Below are 17810 nucleotides of genomic sequence, written 5' to 3'. Positions count from 1 at the left end.
CCAGTCTCAGCCTTTGAAATGAGAGCCCAGCAGTTACCAAGAGGGGCCAGAGGATTTTTGCCCTTAGGCCACTGCTACTACAGTTTCCATACTGGCCGTGGGTGACGTGTATATTGTAAAAGCAATAATAATAGCGACTGTAAGGCCTACTGTGTGCCCAGTGCTGTGCACACACCACCTCTAATTCGCACAGCAGCCCCAGGGAAGAGGGCTGGGGTGGGGTGAGCAGTCAGTTATCTTCTCGATTTTACAGATGAAGAGGCCAGTTAGTAGCCACGTAACCTTGGGCAAGCCACTTCACCTCTCTGAGCCTCAGTTTTTCGTCTCTGAAATGGTGATCCCTCACCTCCAGCTACTGTTGAAAATGAAAGAATCTGTGTGAAAGTACTTTGAGAGCTCTGAAGTGTGATGTAAGTGAAAAGGGTTCTTGTTGAGGCTGTTTTGTAACTTCCTGCTCGTGCACTGTGAAGTATTTAACCTGTTGGACTGCAAAGTGAGGCAGCTAAGGAGCCCTGGACAATTCACCATGAGTCTTAATGTTCTCAGCTGTAAAATGGGATTGTGCTTTGTAAAACACTAGTTATCAGTGCTGTTTGCTGATAGCTTTTTACCCTGTGAATAAAGCAGTCAGTTAATATCAGTTTTGGGGTTTGGAGGAAAGAATAAACTTCTAAGTAGGCAAACCTGTCCCTCCCCTGCGGCTCTTGGCCCACAGGAAGCATTTAGTAAATGTATGAATTGATTGATAGGTTTGTGGACTGACTAGCCGCTGGAAAAGTCAACAGCAGAAGAAATTTGAGGCTCCTGGTCTTGTTGAGCAGAAGGGTTCCAGGATCCTGCCCTCTGGGAGTGTTATTTCAACCCTAGGAGGCTTCTGACCAGCATGGTTCCAACCCTCCTGCTGGGAAGAATCTCAAAATGTTTGCTTAGGTATGAAATTCTGTCCTAGAGGCTGGGATTTGAGACAACAAACATCAACCAGTATTAATGAGCCCTTACCAAGTGCCAATCATTTTGTTGGGTGCTGGTTATTATGCAGTGCTGCACCAAACTGATGAGCCCCTGAGGGAACCCACACCCCAGCAGGGGGAGGCAGGCAGGCAAAGGGGTGCTAGGGCTCAGAGCGACAAGGGTGGCAGAGGTCAGTTTCACTACGGGTGTCTGATGACGAAGAGGTTGAGGTGCAGCGCAAGAACATGAGCTGTGGAGGTGGCCGGTGCTGTGTTACCTCTGCCACTCACCTCCCCTCTCTGAACCTCATTTTCCTCAAGTTACCTAAAAGGAAGGTAATGGTGTGCACTTTGCAGGATTTGATAAGAATTAAATGAGAATTAGTAAGTAAAACATAGAGCAAGCACTAGTAGGCATCTACTACACTTTAATTGTTGTCCATTTCCAGGGCATTAGCAAACTTAGGCTAAAGCAGCCACTGGGACGTCCAGCTCCATCGCTAACCTATACAGTGCTCTTGGATGAATTAGGAAAAGGCGTCCTCATTCCCTCCCTCCACCAGCACCCACCCCCACCTTCAACTGTTGCCACTCAGCAAGCACATGGGTTGGCCGATCTCAGCCTCACCTTGGCTGGCTGGGCGTGCTTAGGCAGTGCACACCTGCACAGTTGTACCCAGTAGCTCAGAGGGTGGCTAATAATGAAACTGACCCCTTCTACGTAGGGTGACCACTTAGCCCGTCTTATGCTGCTGCCCTGGTGTAATATGCTCTTTCACATCCACAAGTGTCCCAGTTTGGACCACAAATTATAGGGTCTTTCTGCTTAATCAGGGCAAAATGAAAGTTCTAGACTCTAAAGAAATGAGCTTTGATATATGATGGGGTAAGAGGATTGAATGAGATTGGAAGTGGTAGGTAGGCAGGAAGAAAGTAGAGATGGATTCTAGCGGTGGGTAAACAGTGTGATTGAAAACTAGCTTACATACAGTCTTATACTTCTACAGACGATGGACAGTTGCTCCCAGATGGTGGGCTCTTCTTTTCTCCATACTGTACCTTCATCCTCTCACCAAACACGAACACCTAGTAGGCACAAGTCTCCCTTACCCTTCCTATTACTGTACCAGTAGAATAATGGGTTATGGCCAGAGCCTCGGAGCCATGATTCACTAGCTGGATTTCTATGGAAAATGGAACCAATTTGAAAGTGTGACCTTTCTACTTAATGTTAAAGAGAAATGTTAATGTGTTAACACTAGGCTGTACACGTATTCCATACCCAAAAATGCCAAGACCCGACAGAGATGGGCAAGTAGTCTTTGGTAAATGAGAGGGGATGGATTGAATGGGGCTGTCATAAGACCCTACCTGTATATCAGAGTTCCTAGAGCCAGAGGTTTAGACTTCAGCTTCTTTTTTTTTTTTTTTAATTTGAAAATATAGGGAAAGAAATAATGTTGGGGTATAAAGATCTCTCCCCCTAGCTGTGTGACCTAGGGCATGTTAACTTAGTCTCTGAAACCCTTTCCACTCCTGGGGCTTGGGGGTGACCATACAAGCTCACAGAGTTTTTGTGACAGTTAAATGGCCTCACACATGTGAACTGCCTGGCATTGAGCCTGCCACAGAGTATACCTTTGTCAAATGTCACTTTTCTTCCTTACTCCCCTTTCCCAGAGAAAGCCAGAGAAGTATCTGTGTCTTCGTGGGGCTTCAATGATTTTCTCTTCTGGATTTTTTTCTTACTTGCAGAAAGTCAGAAACATGGCCCTGGATGATGTCGTGATTCTGAATGTGGACACCAACACCCTGGAAACCCCCTTTGATGACCTCCAGAGCCTCCCAAATGATGTGGTAGGTAATGAGCTCTTGAGTTCTGACTCCCGGGAGCTCATGCAGTGGACGTGAACATGCCTTTGGGGAGGAGGAGGGATGGATACAGCTGTGGTTTTCCTGTGGCCTAAGAACTGCGGTTGGTTTCTGTTACCTCTGGAACCTTTGTCTCAGTGAAGCAAGTTGGGAGGTGGTTCATTTTTTTAGTCTTGTTTTGCTCTCATAACCCTCATCTGAAGTGGCCCCAGGGTCTAGACGGCCCCTCTTTCTGTGGAGCCTGGGGGTCTTGCCATCCTCATTGCCATTGCCGTGTCCAGAGAGCAGGACAGCCTCCCGGGGTAACCCCACTGAAGGCGGGTGGAAGGGCTTCAGTGTGAGCAATTTGGGGCACTTCAGACCTACATTTTTCTTCCTGTGCCATCATCAAACGCAGCTGTTTCCCACGCAGCAGGGTATCTGCTGCCAGTGCTCTGAATGTGGCTCCACGTGCCCTAGATCTTTCTTAGTTACCTCAGGTCTAGACAGAAGGTGGGCCTATTTAGCAAAAAGCAACTGGCTGCCACATTTGCCACACTGACATCTGACCACACACCTGTCTCATGTTGCCACTCAGAGCTGCCTTGTGGGTGGCTGTTCGAAGTAGACCCAGCCTCCCCCATTGTTCATACGAATGAGGGGGGTCGGGGTTCCCTGGGAAGTACAGTTCTGATGTTTGTGGTTTGGCCTCCATAACTCTGCTTGTGAGAAAGTCTGTAAAGTCACACTGGCTTCCAGACTGGAAGGAGTGGGTGTTCCTGGCCGTGTGTGCCGATGTGGGGCTGGGCTTGCGTGGTGGCAGGTGGCCACTGCCGCTGCATTACTGCCAGGAGTCCCAGTGGCACTTGGGGGTTAGCTGTCTGGGAGAGATCGCTGCTTGTTGGTGAATGGTTTGCAGCAGGGTTTCAGACTCCTCTGCTCTTAACTCACTGTGAGATTTTGGGGGGGTCCGTTGTGTTCTGTAAGGATGTGTCATTTGTGCCATAATTAAACAGTGGCTACAATTCATTGACTTCTATGTGCTAAACACTCATCACTGACTTCCCATTTACTCTTCACACAACTCTGAGGAAGGTATTTTTCTTATCCTCTCTTTACTCACAGAGCTAAAAAGAGGGGGAGCCAAGAAGTGAACCCAACTCTGTCACTCCACAGACCCCCCAAGCCCCGCTGCCCCCTAGGTGCCTTCTGCATTCGGGGTCTCATTCAGTTGGCATCCTATCCCCATGGAGTAGGTGAGGGAGAAAAGAACCTCAGGGAGCACGTGTCTTGCCACAGATCATACGGCTGGTGGGGGCAGAGCTGTGATTGGAGCCTAGTCTGGATGACACCCAGCCCGTGCTGTTTCCAATCCTTGTACACGGTCCCACTCTGAGGCAGAGAGAGATGACAGCGTGGGAAAAATAAAAGTGCCAGACCCTATGAGGTTTGCTGTTGATCATGTCAGGACAGGGTATGTGGTTGGTGTCTCAGGGCCTCTGGGCTGTAATTTGAGTTCTTTTTGGTCCAAGGAATTTGAGCTTTCTATTCCGGTTCCCTTTCAGTGGAAAAGTTCTCCCTTTAAGTCATGGGTGTCTTAGGTATGGACCTTGCAAGTGCTGAATAAATGTGGCAAGTGAGCCTGGGGTATTTGAAGTACAAGGAATGGCCAGGGGCCCCAGGCAGCCCAAGATGAGTGACTGATGGCTCAGAAACCATGGAATGGACTGACTATCCCATATGCAGTGCTCTGAGCCAGGGCTGGGCATCGAACAGCAAAGATGAAGCAGATCTAGTCCTTTCCTTCAAAGAGCATATTCCAGTGGGGGAAACAGACATGTGAATCACGTATATCTCAGGATATAGCATAACAGGGGCCACAAAGAAAATAGGAATCAGGCACAGAGGAGCCCAGGGAGAGGGTAATGAAGGCTTCCTGAAGATGGCACATTCCAAGATGCCTTTCAAATGATCAGTGAGGTAGCCTCAGGGAACCAAGGAAACTTGAGCAAGTTATTTTCCCTCTCTGAGCTTCAGTTTCCCATCCTCAAAAGAGGACTGCTAGGCCTGTCATTAGATCGTTGTGGCAGGTAAATGAGATGGGGGTGTTCATCAGATGCTTGACACCGTGCTCACTTGTTGTCAGTGTTTGATAAATGGTGCTACATTTGTTCTTAATAAAATCATTGTCAATAATTATAGCCAGAGTTAGAGGACGGTTGGTTCCCTCCATGTCCTAACAGTTCTCAGCCCACATGAAAAGGACCTCCCATTTGCAAGCTGGTTTGTGGAGGGTTGAGAATGTTCCACAGCAGTTGTTTCCAGAATGGGGCTTTAGACTCATCAAAGGTTCCAAGATAGTAGTGAGGAAGGAATATGGTCAATATAGTACTTACTGTGTTTCAGTGGAATTCATAGATTTGATTTATAGATTTGATTTTTTTTAACTCAGAAAACCAGTTTTTTATTTTTAAAGCTCTGCCATATATTTCTAGTGGGTGTCGATGGTCACCTGCCACACTCGTTCCAGGTTGTCCTTGTAGCCAGCAAACAGAGTCTGGCCAACAGCAGACGAAGCCAGAGAGTCACACTGGGGCGGCTGTGCCTTGCTGCTGGTACTGATAACTTGTTGCTTCAGTTCACCTACAATGACCTTGCCCTTCAAGTCCCAGATCTGGATGCTGGGCCTGTGGCAGCAGAGCCAGTATCTGTTGGGGCTGAAGCACAGGGCGCTGATGATGTCCACACCATCTAGTGTTGAAAGGTGCTTGCCTTCATTGAGGCTACATGAGCTGTCAAGTCCTTGAGAGGGGAAATCTTGTCCGGTACACCTTTGCATCCTCTGCTCGTGGTACAGGACCAGGTCCATTCAGTGTATCAGCATGTCCACAGTTGACCTCACAATCTCCCCTTTTGCCAAAGCTACTTGTTTACTGCATCTGACAGATTCTGCTTCTTAAACTTTCCCAAATCCTTGTCTCCATCCCTTCTAAACACCACCTAATCCAAGCTCTGATTTCTCTCCTGTACTGTTTCCAGCAGCCTCTGAACTTGTTCTTCAGACTCCAGCCCTTCTTCCTCATGTACTAGAGAACCCTTTCTAAAACATAAATTTAACTTTATTTCTTCCTACTGAAAACCATTTCATCAATGAATATGATTTTAAAAACAAAAAACAAGTTCTGAAGACAAAAACATCCTTCTATAACTTCCCAGTGCCTATAGATTAGAGGCAGGTTCCTTTTGTTGGCTTTGGAATCAGACCTTTGTTTAAATTCTGGCTTCTTCACTTACTAATCATGTGATCTTGGGCAAAATTATGTAAGCTCTCTGAGCCTTAGTTTCCTTATAAGATGTGGTTGTGAGAATTAAATGTAATGAATATAATATGTATAAAGCAGTTATCCTATGAGCTCTGTAGGTGATAGTCAATGATGATGAATTACAGATGCAAATGATGGTTAGCATGGCATGCAAGGCCCTCCTTTATGATAGGATCCTCCCATTTTTTTCCCATAACTTTAGCTCTTTTCTGTCCCTGCTTCAAACCCTATGTTATAGGTGTTTGGAATCAGTAGTTCTCCCAAGCTTACATGTTGTTTCATAACTTTATACTTTGCATACAGTTTCTTTTGTCCCAAATGTCCTACCCCATCTGTCAATCACTAGTGAAAAATGAAACTCATTTTTCAAAACTTAGGCTAAACCTAAGTCTGTAAAAACCTTCCCTGACCTCTCCAAGTAGATTTGACCGTACCTTTCTCTTTGTCCTCACAAACCTTTATATTGCTTATAAAATTATACTTACCATCCAGCGGTATAATTTATTACACATTTCTGGCTTTCTCTCTTAATTGTGAGTTCTTTGAGGGCAGGAATCAAGTTTTATTCATCTTTGTTTCCGAGGGATGTAGCAGCCCCTGAATAGATAGATGGAAGGATAGAAGGGACATATGGATTGGGTTATTTTGGTAGATGAAATCTTGCAAAACATGGCATCCATGCTGGAAATTTTATTAAAAGAGGCCTTTGTTCTGCTTCTAGCCATGATGGAATAATTGGAACTGAATTTCTCCTCCCTCCCTTTACAAATAAAACTCTGGGCAAATATGAAAACAGCTGTTTTCACATATTGGACAACAAGCAGTGCGGGAATATAATCCCTGAGAGAAAGGAAGCAACTGAGATGAGGCCCAGGATCCCCCTGGCTTTCTGCCTTGAGGCATTTTCTGGACCCTGTTGCCAGAGGGGACTCCCCAGCAAAGCACACCATCTTGCTGAATCAAGGGGGTAGAGATCTGGGTTTGAGGGAGAGGTGGTTTAAATCTGTGTGTCAGAGCACCAGATAGGAGGGAGCTACTCAGCAAAAATCTGAATTGAGTCCTCTTCACTAATCTTCTGTAGGCTGATCTGCCCGTGTGTAGAGGGGAGCTCCTAAGAGTAGGAGTCATTCAAGCTTCAGCCAGCCAGAGTAAGATCTTGTTGATCACTCAGGCAATCGTTAGAGACCCCCGGAGGCCATGCCTTGATGTAGTAGTCTAAAGTAGCTCTAGAGTAAAGATGATTTTAGCCCTGCCCTCACACAGCTTAAAATCAAGCCTTGAGGAGCACAAGACAGAGCTTCTGTGATGCTGGTAATGTGCTGGCTTTTGATCTGAGTGCCAAGTACATGGGCAAGAATTTATCAAGCTGTACACAAATGATAATGTGTACTTTTATGTATGTATGTACGTATGTTAAACTTCAGTAAAAACTTTTAAACAAAACCATTTCTTTTTAAGCCTTATCAGGATCAACCTGATATACAGGAAAATTAACCTGTCAAAGTAAACTTCAACCCTCTTTTAAAAAAGACAACAAAATCTGACACCCAACAATGTAACATTCACAATATCTAGCATCCTATCCAAAAAAATACTAGACAGGTGGGAATGTAAATTGATACAGCCACTATGGAGAACAGTATGGAGGTTCCTTAAAAAACTAAAAATAGAACTACCATACGACCCAGCAATCCCACTACTGGGCATATACCCTGAGAAAACCATAATTCAAAAAGAGTCATGTACCAAAATGTTCATTGCAGCTCTATTTACAATAGCCAGGACATGGAAGCAACCTAAGTGTCCATCAACAGATGAATGGATAAAGAAGATGTGGCACATATATACAATGGAATATTACTCAGCCATAAAAAGGAACGAAACTGAGTTATTTGTAGTGAGGTGGATGGACCTAGAGACTGTCATACAGGGTGAAGTAAGTCAGAAAGAGAAAAACAAATACCGTATGCTAACACATATATATGGAATCTAAAATAAAAAAAAAAAGAGGTCAGAAAAACCTAGGGGCAAGACGGGAATAAAGATGCAGACCTACTAGAGAATGGACTTGAGGATACGGGGAGGGGGAAGGGTAAGCTGGGACAAAGTGAGAGAGTGGCATGGACATATATACACTACCAAACATAAAATAGATAGCTAGTGGGAAGCAGCCGCATAGCAGCGGGAGATCAGTTCGGTGCTTTGTGACCACCTAGAGGGGTGGGATAGGGAGGGTGGGAGGGAGGGAGATGCAAGAGGGAAGAGATATGGGGACATATGTATATGTATAACTGATTCACTTTGTTATAAGCAGAAACTAACACACCATTGTAAAGCAATTATACTCTAATAAAGATGTTAAAAAAAAAAAAAACTAGACATGTTGAGAATCAGGAAAAATGTAACCCGTAACCAAGAGAAAAATTAGTTAACAGAAACAAACTCAAAAATGACAGATATGATGGAATTAGCAGATGAGAACCTTAAGACAGACATTATAAAAGTTATAAGTATGCTCATGAATTTAAAGGAAGACTTGAACTAAATGAGGAGAGAAATGGAAGATATAAAAAGAATGAATGAAAGGGAATATCTAGAAGTGAAAGATATAATACCTGAAATGAAAATTTCACTGATAGGATTAAAAGGATATTAGACACTACAGCACAAATGATCAGTGAACTCGAAGACATAGCAATAAAAACTATCCATTATGAAGCATAGAAGGGAAAAAAACTGAAAAAAGGTTAACAGAACCTTGAGGACCCATAGCACAATACCAGGAGGACTAACATACATGTAATTAGAATCCTAGAAGGAGAGGAGGGCGGAGAGAGACAGAAAAAATACTTAATGAGATTATAGCCAATTTTTTTTTCAGTTTTGATGAAAACAATAAACTCAGAGTTCCAGGAAGCTCAATGAACCTCAAGCATAATAGACCCAAACAAAACCACACAAAGGTGCATCATAATTACTCAAAACAAGTGATACAAAGAAAAGTTTCAAGTTAGCTAAAGAAGAAAGACACATTATGTAAAAGAAAAAAGTGATTACGGAAGACTTCTTGTAAGAAACAACATGAACCAGAAGATACTGGAATGAGATTTTTTTTTTTTTTTTTTAAAGTAAATCATCACCTTTTTTGACCAGGATTCTTTATTTATTTATTTATGGCTGTGTTGGGTCTTCGTTTCTGTGCGAGGGCTTTCTCTAGTTGCAGCAAGCGGGGGCCACTCTTCATCGCGGTGCACGGGCCTCTCACTATCGCGGCCTCTCTTGTTGCGGAGCACAGGCTCCAGACGCGCAGGCTCAGTAGTTGTGGCTCACGGGCCCAGCTGCTCCGCGGCATGCGGGACCCTCCCAGACCAGGGCTCGAACCTGCGCCCCCCGCACCGGCAGGCAGACCCCCAACCACTGCGCCACCAGGGAAGCCCCTGGAATGAGATTTTTAAAGTAATGAAGGAAAATTTTCTTCAACCTCGAAATCTATATCCAGTGAAAATATCCTTCAAAAATAAAGGCAAAATTAAAATTTCTTCAGACAAATAAAAAGTGAAAGAAGTCATTGTCAACAGACCTGCACTGCAAGAAATGTTAAAGGACGTTCTTCACGTGGCAGAAAAATACCATAGAGAAACTTGGACAATAAGGGAGTGAAGAGTGCCAGGAGTAGTAAATATGTGGGTAAATGTAAGAGACTTCTTTTCTCATTTTTAATTTCTATAAAAGATAATTGAGAATTTAAAGTAAATAATATCAGTGTATTATGTGCTATACGTAGAAGTAAAATGTGTGACAATAGTAGGACAAAGGACGGGGGAGAATGGAAGTATACTGTTTTAAGGTTCTTAAATTACATGTAAACTGGTATAATATTATTTGAAAGTAGACTATTAAGTTAAAAATGTATATTGTAGGACTTCCCTCGTGTCACAGTGGTTAAGAATCCGCCTGCCAATGCAGGGGACACAGGTTCGAGCCCTGGTCCGGGAAGATCCCACATGCCACAGAGCAACTAAGCCTGTGTGCCACAACTACTGAGCCTGCGCTCTAGAGCCTACGAGCCGCAACTACTGAGTCTGTGCGCCTAGAGCCTGTGCTCCGCAGCAAGAGAAGCCACCACAATGAGAAGCCCGCACACTGCAACGAAGAGCAGCCCCCGCTCGACACAACTAGAGAAAGCCCATGCACAGCAATGAAGACCCAACGCAGCCAAAAATAAATAAATAAATTTTTTTAAAATGTATATTGTAAACCTTAGAAGAGCCGCTAAGGAAAAAAAATAAGACAGTGATATATAGCTAAGAAGCCAATATTGAAGATCCAAAAGATTTTGGAGGCGGGAAGGATAAAGGAACCAAACACAGATGGAACAAATAGAAAAATTAGCAAGATGATAGAGTTACCCAACTATAGTGAATATTACATTAAATGTACATGGTCTAAATACTCCACTTATTGGAGATTATTAAATTATATTTTAAAAGTAAGACCCAATTATATGCTGTCTACAAGAATTCCACTTTAAAGAGTCAGATGAAAAGTAAACGGGTAGAGAAGATATACCATACAAACACTAATGAAGAGAATTGGTAGGGGAGAAGAGACAAATCTTCCTTATAGAAGAATTTCAAATTAATATCTGTAGATATTGTCCTGTCTAGGAGAAGGAACTTAATCTCTGTGTCCGTACCCCCCCCACACACACACACACACTCACACCACACTTGAGTGTGGGCTGGACTTAGTGACTCACTTCCAAAACTAGTGTATATAAAGGGAAAAAGAGTAACTTTAGTGGAGAAATGGCAGAAACTACCTTAACCAAGTGATGTCATGTGAATATTGTTGTAAACTTGATATGATGTGATGAGGAGGATATGTCACCTTTGTGTTATTCTTTCCAGAAACCCAGTAAAATCACGACAGAACCTTCAGATAAACTCAAATTGAGGGACGTTCTATCAAATACCTGACCAGTACTTCTCAAAACTATCAAGGTCAGGGACTTCCCTGGCGGCCCAGTGGTTAAGACTCCGTGCTTCCACTGCAGGGGGCACGGATTCAATCCCTGGTCGGGGAGCTAAGATACCGCATGCCGCGCAGTGCAGCCAAAAAAATGAAAAAAAAAAATTTCTTTTTTTAATTTTTAAAGAAATCTATCAAGATCATAAAAAACATAGGAAAGACTGAGGAACTGTCACAGACCAGAGGGGACTAAGGAGACATGACAACTAAATGCAGTGTGGAATTCTGGATTGGATTCTAGGATAGAAAAGACACATTAATGGAAAAACTGGTGAAATCACAATGAAGTTTGGAGTTTAGTTAATAGTAATGTACCAATGTCAGTTTCTTAGTTTTGACAAATGCACCATGGTAATGTAAGATATGGGAAACTGAAACTGCGTGAGGAGTATCTGGGCACTCTCTCTACTATCTTTGCAACTTTTCTGTGAATCTAAGAATATTCCAAAATGTATATTTTTTGAAAAAGAGAAACAGAAAAAAGGAATTAAGGGAGTATTAGGAACAATTTGATGCCTATAATTTTGACAAATTGGATGAAATGAACAAATGCCTTGAAATACACAAATTACATAAAGTGACTGAAGAAGGAATAGAAAATTGAAAAATAGTACTGTTTCTATTAAAGAAATTTGAATTTGTAATTAAAACTTTCCCACAAAGAAAACTCCAGACCCAGATAGCTTCACTGATTAATTCTATCATGTATTTTAGGATATATCTTACACTAACTTTTTCAGAAAATAGAGAGGAAAGGAACACTTTCCACCTTATTTTAGGAGGTCAGCATTACCCTGACATGAAAGTCAAACAAAGAATTTACAAGAAAAAAAAAATATTGACCAATATACCTAATAAATATAGATGTAAAAACCTTTAACAAAATATTAGCAAATTGAATCCAGCAATATATAAAAAGGATAATACATCATGATCAAGTGTGTACAGATTGGTTAAATATTTGAAAATAAATCAGTGTAATTTACCATATCAACAGACTAAAAAAGGAAAACTATATCAAAACATAAGCCAAAAAAGTATTTTAGGAAAAATTCAACATCTGTCCTTGATAAAAGCTCTTTGCAAACCTAGGTATCCTCATAGTGATAAAAAGCATCTAGGAAGAACTTACAGCTAACATCATACTTCGTGGTGAAAGACTGAATGCTTTCCCCTTGAGAACGAGAACAAAAAAAGGATGTTTGCTCTTCCCATTTCTATTCAGCATTGTACTGGAGGTTCTAACCACTCAATAAGACAAGGAAAAGAAATAAAAGCCCAAAAGGTTAGAAAGAAGGAAGAAAAATTGTCTTTATTCAGACAACATGATCATGTATATGGAAAATCCAAAGGAGGTCTCATAAACTAATTTAGCAAAGGTACAGGATAAGGTTAGTGTACAAAAATCAAATGTACTTCTATATACTAGTAATGAGCAATTGAAAAATGAAATATTTTAAAGTACCATTTTAAATAGCATGCAAAACACAGAATACTTAGGAATACATTTAACAAAATATGTGCAAGATTTGTATACTGAAAGCTATAAAACATTTCTCAGAAAATAATTTAAAAGACCTAAACAAATGGAGAGATACTCCACTTTTTGGATTGGAAGACTCAATATTTTTAAGATGTTAATTTTTCCTAAATTGATCTATAGATTCAATATAATCCCAGCCCAAATTCCAGATGGCTTAAAAAAAAAAAAACAACTTGAGCTGATTCTAAAATGCACATGAATATGCGAAAGATCTAGAATAGCCAAAACAATGTTGAAAAAGAACAAAGTTGTAGGACTTATATTACCTACTTTTAAGACTTCCAATAAAGTTATAGTAAATGTAGATCAACATTGTAGGTAAACATAGAGTTCAACAGAACAGAATAAATAGTTCAGAATTAGGCCCACACATAAATGGTTAATTGATCTTCAACAAACATGCCAAAGTAATTCAACTGAGAAAAGATAGTTTTCTTCAACAAATGCTACTGGAAGAACTGGATATCTATATGGAAAAAAATGAGTGTTGGCTTTTACCTCCTTCAAATATTAGCCCAAAATGGATTATAGACCTAAACTTAGAGGCAAAAACTATAAAATGAATAGAAGAAAAGATAGGAGAAAATCTTCATGAGCTTAAGGTAGGCAAAGTTTTCTTAGCTAAGACATAAAACACAGGGACTTCCCTGGTGGCGCAGTGGTTAAGAATCTGCCTGCCAATGCAGGGGGCATGGGTTCGAGCCCTGGTCCGGGAAGATCCCACATGCTGCGGAGCATCTAAGCCCATGCACCACACCTACTGAGCCTGCGCTCTAGAGCCCTCGAGCCACAACTACTGAGCCCATGTGCCACAACTACTGAAGCTCGCGCGCCTAGAGCCTGTGCTCCGCAACAAAAGAGGCCACCGCAATGAGAAGCCTGCGCACCGCAATGAGAAGCCTGCGCACCGCAGCAGAGAGTAGCCCCTACTCGCTGCAACTAGAGAAAGCCCGCGCACAGCAACCCAATGCAGCCAAAAAAAAAAAAAAAGTCACCATTTTAAAAATTAAGGGGCAAGCCACAGACTGAGAGAAAATGTTCTTGATATTTATATCTGCAAAAGGACTTTTTCCCCAGAATATATAAAGAACCCTTAAACTGAATAATAAGACAGCAGCCCAATTAAAAAGTAGGCAAAAGACTTGAAGAGACCCTCAACAATAAAAGATATTCAAATGGCCAATAAGGCTGTGGTAGGAGGGGCCGTGAGGAAGATAAGTCTGGTGTTTCTTAAGATGGCCTGATATGAAGTCTTCACACCTCCTGCCACCCCAAGCCTCCAGAGCTGCCATGTGGCTGCCTTGTCCTTCAAGTGCAGGAGCCAGTTGAAATGTCAGGAATGGAGGCCAATATGACCATCCCAATCTGGCAAAACAAGCCGCATGGGGCTGCTCGAAGTGTAGTGAGAAGAATCGGGACCAACCTGCCCCTGAAGCCATGTCCCCGGGCATCCTTTGAGACCCTGCCCAACATCTCTGACCTGTGTCTGAGGGATGTACCCCCAGTCCCTACTCTGGCTGACATCGCCTGGATTGCTGCAGATGTAGAGGAGACTTAGGCCCTGGTCAGGAGCGATACACGCCCCCTGAGGCACACCTGGAAGCCCAGCCCTCTGATCGTCATTCAGCGCAATGCCTCAGTGCCCAAACTGCGTGGGTTGGAGGAGAGGCTTCTGGCCTTGAAGAAGCCAGCCCTGCCAGCCCTTAGCTGCACCAAAGAGCTACAGCATGAGCTGAGCTACCTGCGCAGCCAGATTGCTAAAATAGTGGCAGCTGATGCAGGAAGTTCAATGTCTCTTCTCCCTTACCTTGTTTTGGATCCTCATTCCACTCTACAACTTCCTTTGTCATTAGTGACATCACCGAGGAGACCAAGGTACAGGTCCCTGAGCTTCCATCAGTCCCCCTGCTTTGTTCTGCCAGCCCTGAATGTTGCAAACCAGAACACAAAGCTACCTGCCGCTCCTCTGAAGATGACTGCGTCTCTCTGTCCAAGGCCAGCAGCTTTGCAGATATGATGGGTACCCTAAAGGACTTCCACCGGGTGAAGCAGAGCCAAGACCTGAACTGGAATTTATTGGGGGAGGAAGACCCTGCCGTGCTTATCTCTGAGGTCCTAAGGAGGAAGTTTGCTCTGAAGGAAGAAGATGCCAGTAGAAAAGGAAACTGATAGCCCTCAGCTCTGCAAACTCAGTCTCAGGCTCCTGGAATTCCTTCAGTAGCTGCCATCCTCACCGCAGATGCCTTCTGCCTCTCAATTAGAAATCTTCTGCAACAGTCTTGCCGAAAGCTAGAGCTTGGACCAAGAGAAGAGCTGCACTGTATGTTTTCCATGCTTCAAACCTTAGCAGAAGCTAAGGCCTGTTTTGAGCTGAGACACGTTACAGGTAATTGTGTAGGTTGGAATGTCCCAGTTTAAAGGGTGAGATAGAAGTTTCTGGTTTTTCCTTGCCCCTGTGTGAAAATAGGTCCTAAATGAATGACTGACTTCACTGCACTAGACCCCATAACTGGTCTTACTGAACACTTCGTGCCCAGCTGTCACTTACTCTGAGTGGCTTCCTTGCAGCAGAGCAGGGCTGAGGGCAGGGGGCTGTGTTTATGTACACGTTCACAGAGCAGGGAAAATCTTATGTTGCTCCATCGTGAACTGACACCAGTGCCCAGCAATCACTCTCTCCCCCTTCCCTGTCCAACACCTACATGTAGAGGTCGGGCCACTGGACCAGCTGACACTTGGGCTGCTGGGAGGCCTGGGCTGTTTTTTTCTTAAATACATTTTGTAATACTGTACAACCAAATCTACCCTCCAAGGCCCTGGGGCCTCATTGGTTCCACTAATTGAAAGCTCTTTCTCTTCCACAAACTTTAGTTTAAGCCCAGTAGGAAAGAGAAATGGAGAGGGGAAAGAGAGTACCATCCTTCTTCCAGGCCCTTGACTGCTCCTTTGCATTGGGCCAAGGTTTTTACCTACCACACCATGCATGACTCGGATGCCCTCAGGTCCGTTTTCTCTACGGTATGTATCCTGTGTGTGTTTAGGTTGAAGCACTACCTGACATTAAAGGAAGGATTTGGAGAGAAAAAAAAAAAATGGCCGATAAGCACAGGGAAAGATGCTCCATGAGGGTGTAAATTGATACCACAAGGAAGGTACTGCTAGATACCCACTGGTATGGCTAAAATAAAAAGACTGTGCATTTCTTATAAATGAGTATCTTAAACAAATGTTTACTATGTGACCAAGTAATTTCAGTCTTAGGTATGCACCCAAGAAGATGAAAACTTATGTACACACCAACACATGTACGTGAATGTTTTTAGCAGCTTTGTTCATAATTGCCAAAAACTGGAAACATTCCAGATGTCCTTCAACTGGTGAAGGACAGTGGTATGCCTGTAAAATGGAGTACTACTTGGCAATCAAAAGAAACTAAGTACTGATCTATCCAACAAAATGGATGACTTTCACATTATGCTAAGTGAAATAATCCATTTATTTGACATTTTGGAATAGGCCAAACTGTTGAGAGCGAAATCGGATGAGTGGTTGTCAGGAGCAGGGGGTGGGAGGAGCACTGACTATAAAGGGGTACAAGGGAAATTTGGGGGATGATGGAACTGTTCTGTATCTTGATTGTGGGGATGGTTACATGGCTATATGCATCTTTCAAAATTAATAAAACTAACCACCAAAAGTGGTAAATTTTACTGTATGTAAGTCATACCTGACTTAAAAAAATTTTTTTAAAGACTGACAATAACAAGTGCTAGGAAGGATGTGGAACAACTGATCTGAAACTTTCATCACTGGTAATGGGAGCATAAAACAGTACAACCACTTTGGAAAACAGTTTGGCAGTTTTCTCTGAAGTTAAATGTACACCAGTAATATAACCCAATAACCCCACTCCTAGGTATTTATCCAAGAGAAATGAAAATATATGTCCAAACAGGTTTGTACATGAGTGTTTATAGCAGCTTTATTCGCAGTAAACAATACCTGGTAATAATAATCCTAATGTCCATCAGCTGATAGATGGATAAACAATGTTTTATCCCTACTTTTTACTACATGAGTCATTATACATTGTAACATACTCATGATACACAAAACAACATGGATGAATCTTGAATATATTACACTGAGCAAAAAAAGCCAGACACATGAGAATGTACTATATGATTTCATGTATTTAAAATCTAAAAGAGAGAAAACTACTCTACAGTGGGTGAAAGCAGGCCAGTGGTTGCCTCGGCCTGGGATGGAGAAGGCAGGAACTGATTGAAAAGGGCAGGAAGGAACATTTTGAGGTGAAGGAAATGTTCTATTTCTTGATTGTGGTGATGGTTACACAGATGTATATATTTGTCAAAACTCATTGAACTGTACTTTTTAAATATATGCATTCTATTGTATATTAGTTTTGACTTGATAAAGCAAATTTTAAAAAGGAAGAGGACTTGGAAATTAATTTTAAAAAGGAAGTTCTAATATTGATTAGCTTTCAGAACAGCTCTGCTGATTTTCACATGATTTATGGACATGGGTTAAGGGGTAACTTTGGAGGCAGGGTGGCTCTGGCTTTCTACTAGTTACCTAGACAATCTAGTCTTAAATTTTGTAATCTTATCTCAGTTAGCTTTTTGTACCATTAAAAAAAAAAAAAAAGGGAGTTGGGAAGGTTAATACTGTTGTGCTTTGCTGGGTTCCATGAAACCTGCAAATGTATTGCTTTCACTGACAATATTGTATTGTTCTCTAGCTATGGATTTGGGGGAAGGAATATGGCAAGAATAATCCATCACTTATTGGTGTAAAGGCCTGTTTACATACTTCATTTTTTTTTAAATAAATTTATTTATTATTTATTTATTTTGGGCTGCATTGGGTCTTCGTTGCTGATGTTTATCTCAAGCCCATGTGGATGCTTTGAACAGAAACATAATGTCCCTCCCTCCGCAGCCATTTAACCAAGCACTCTTCATCTGTTTCTCTCTTAAAATTTAAAGAACATCTCTTGTTCCTTCAGGAGTGTTAAGTATACACTGTTTAGCCAACGGGTAAGATTTGTAGGGCTTTTTAAAAGCTTGGCGAAAGAGAGCTCAGACG

At 42.3% G+C, this 17810-nt stretch overlaps 1 protein-coding gene and 1 pseudogene across 12 annotated transcripts in view; both read left to right on the top strand.

The window, feature by feature from the left end:
• Nucleotides 1-17810, top strand: part of DENND1A (DENN domain containing 1A) — a 531128-nt gene that overhangs the window by 348444 nt on the left and 164874 nt on the right. For all 11 annotated transcript variants that reach the window (XM_082403252.1, XM_082403251.1, XM_082403250.1 and 8 more), the window contains one exon: nt 2706-2807. In XM_082403252.1, coding sequence (XP_082259378.1) covers nt 2706-2807 — 102 coding nt within the window. The remainder of the gene's footprint in view (nt 1-2705; nt 2808-17810) is intronic.
• On the top strand, nt 9561-15791 carry LOC309633944 (mitochondrial fission regulator 1-like pseudogene; annotated as a pseudogene). The gene has a single exon. The product of its transcript is annotated as a mitochondrial fission regulator 1-like pseudogene (transcript).

Source organism: Balaenoptera borealis, assembly GCF_965194805.1.
Source record: "Balaenoptera borealis genome assembly, chromosome: 8".
In the NCBI taxonomy this organism is placed as follows: domain Eukaryota; kingdom Metazoa; phylum Chordata; class Mammalia; order Artiodactyla; family Balaenopteridae; genus Balaenoptera; species Balaenoptera borealis.
Note: the sequence above shows the minus strand (reverse complement) of the source record. Positions and strands in the feature narration are given on the sequence as shown.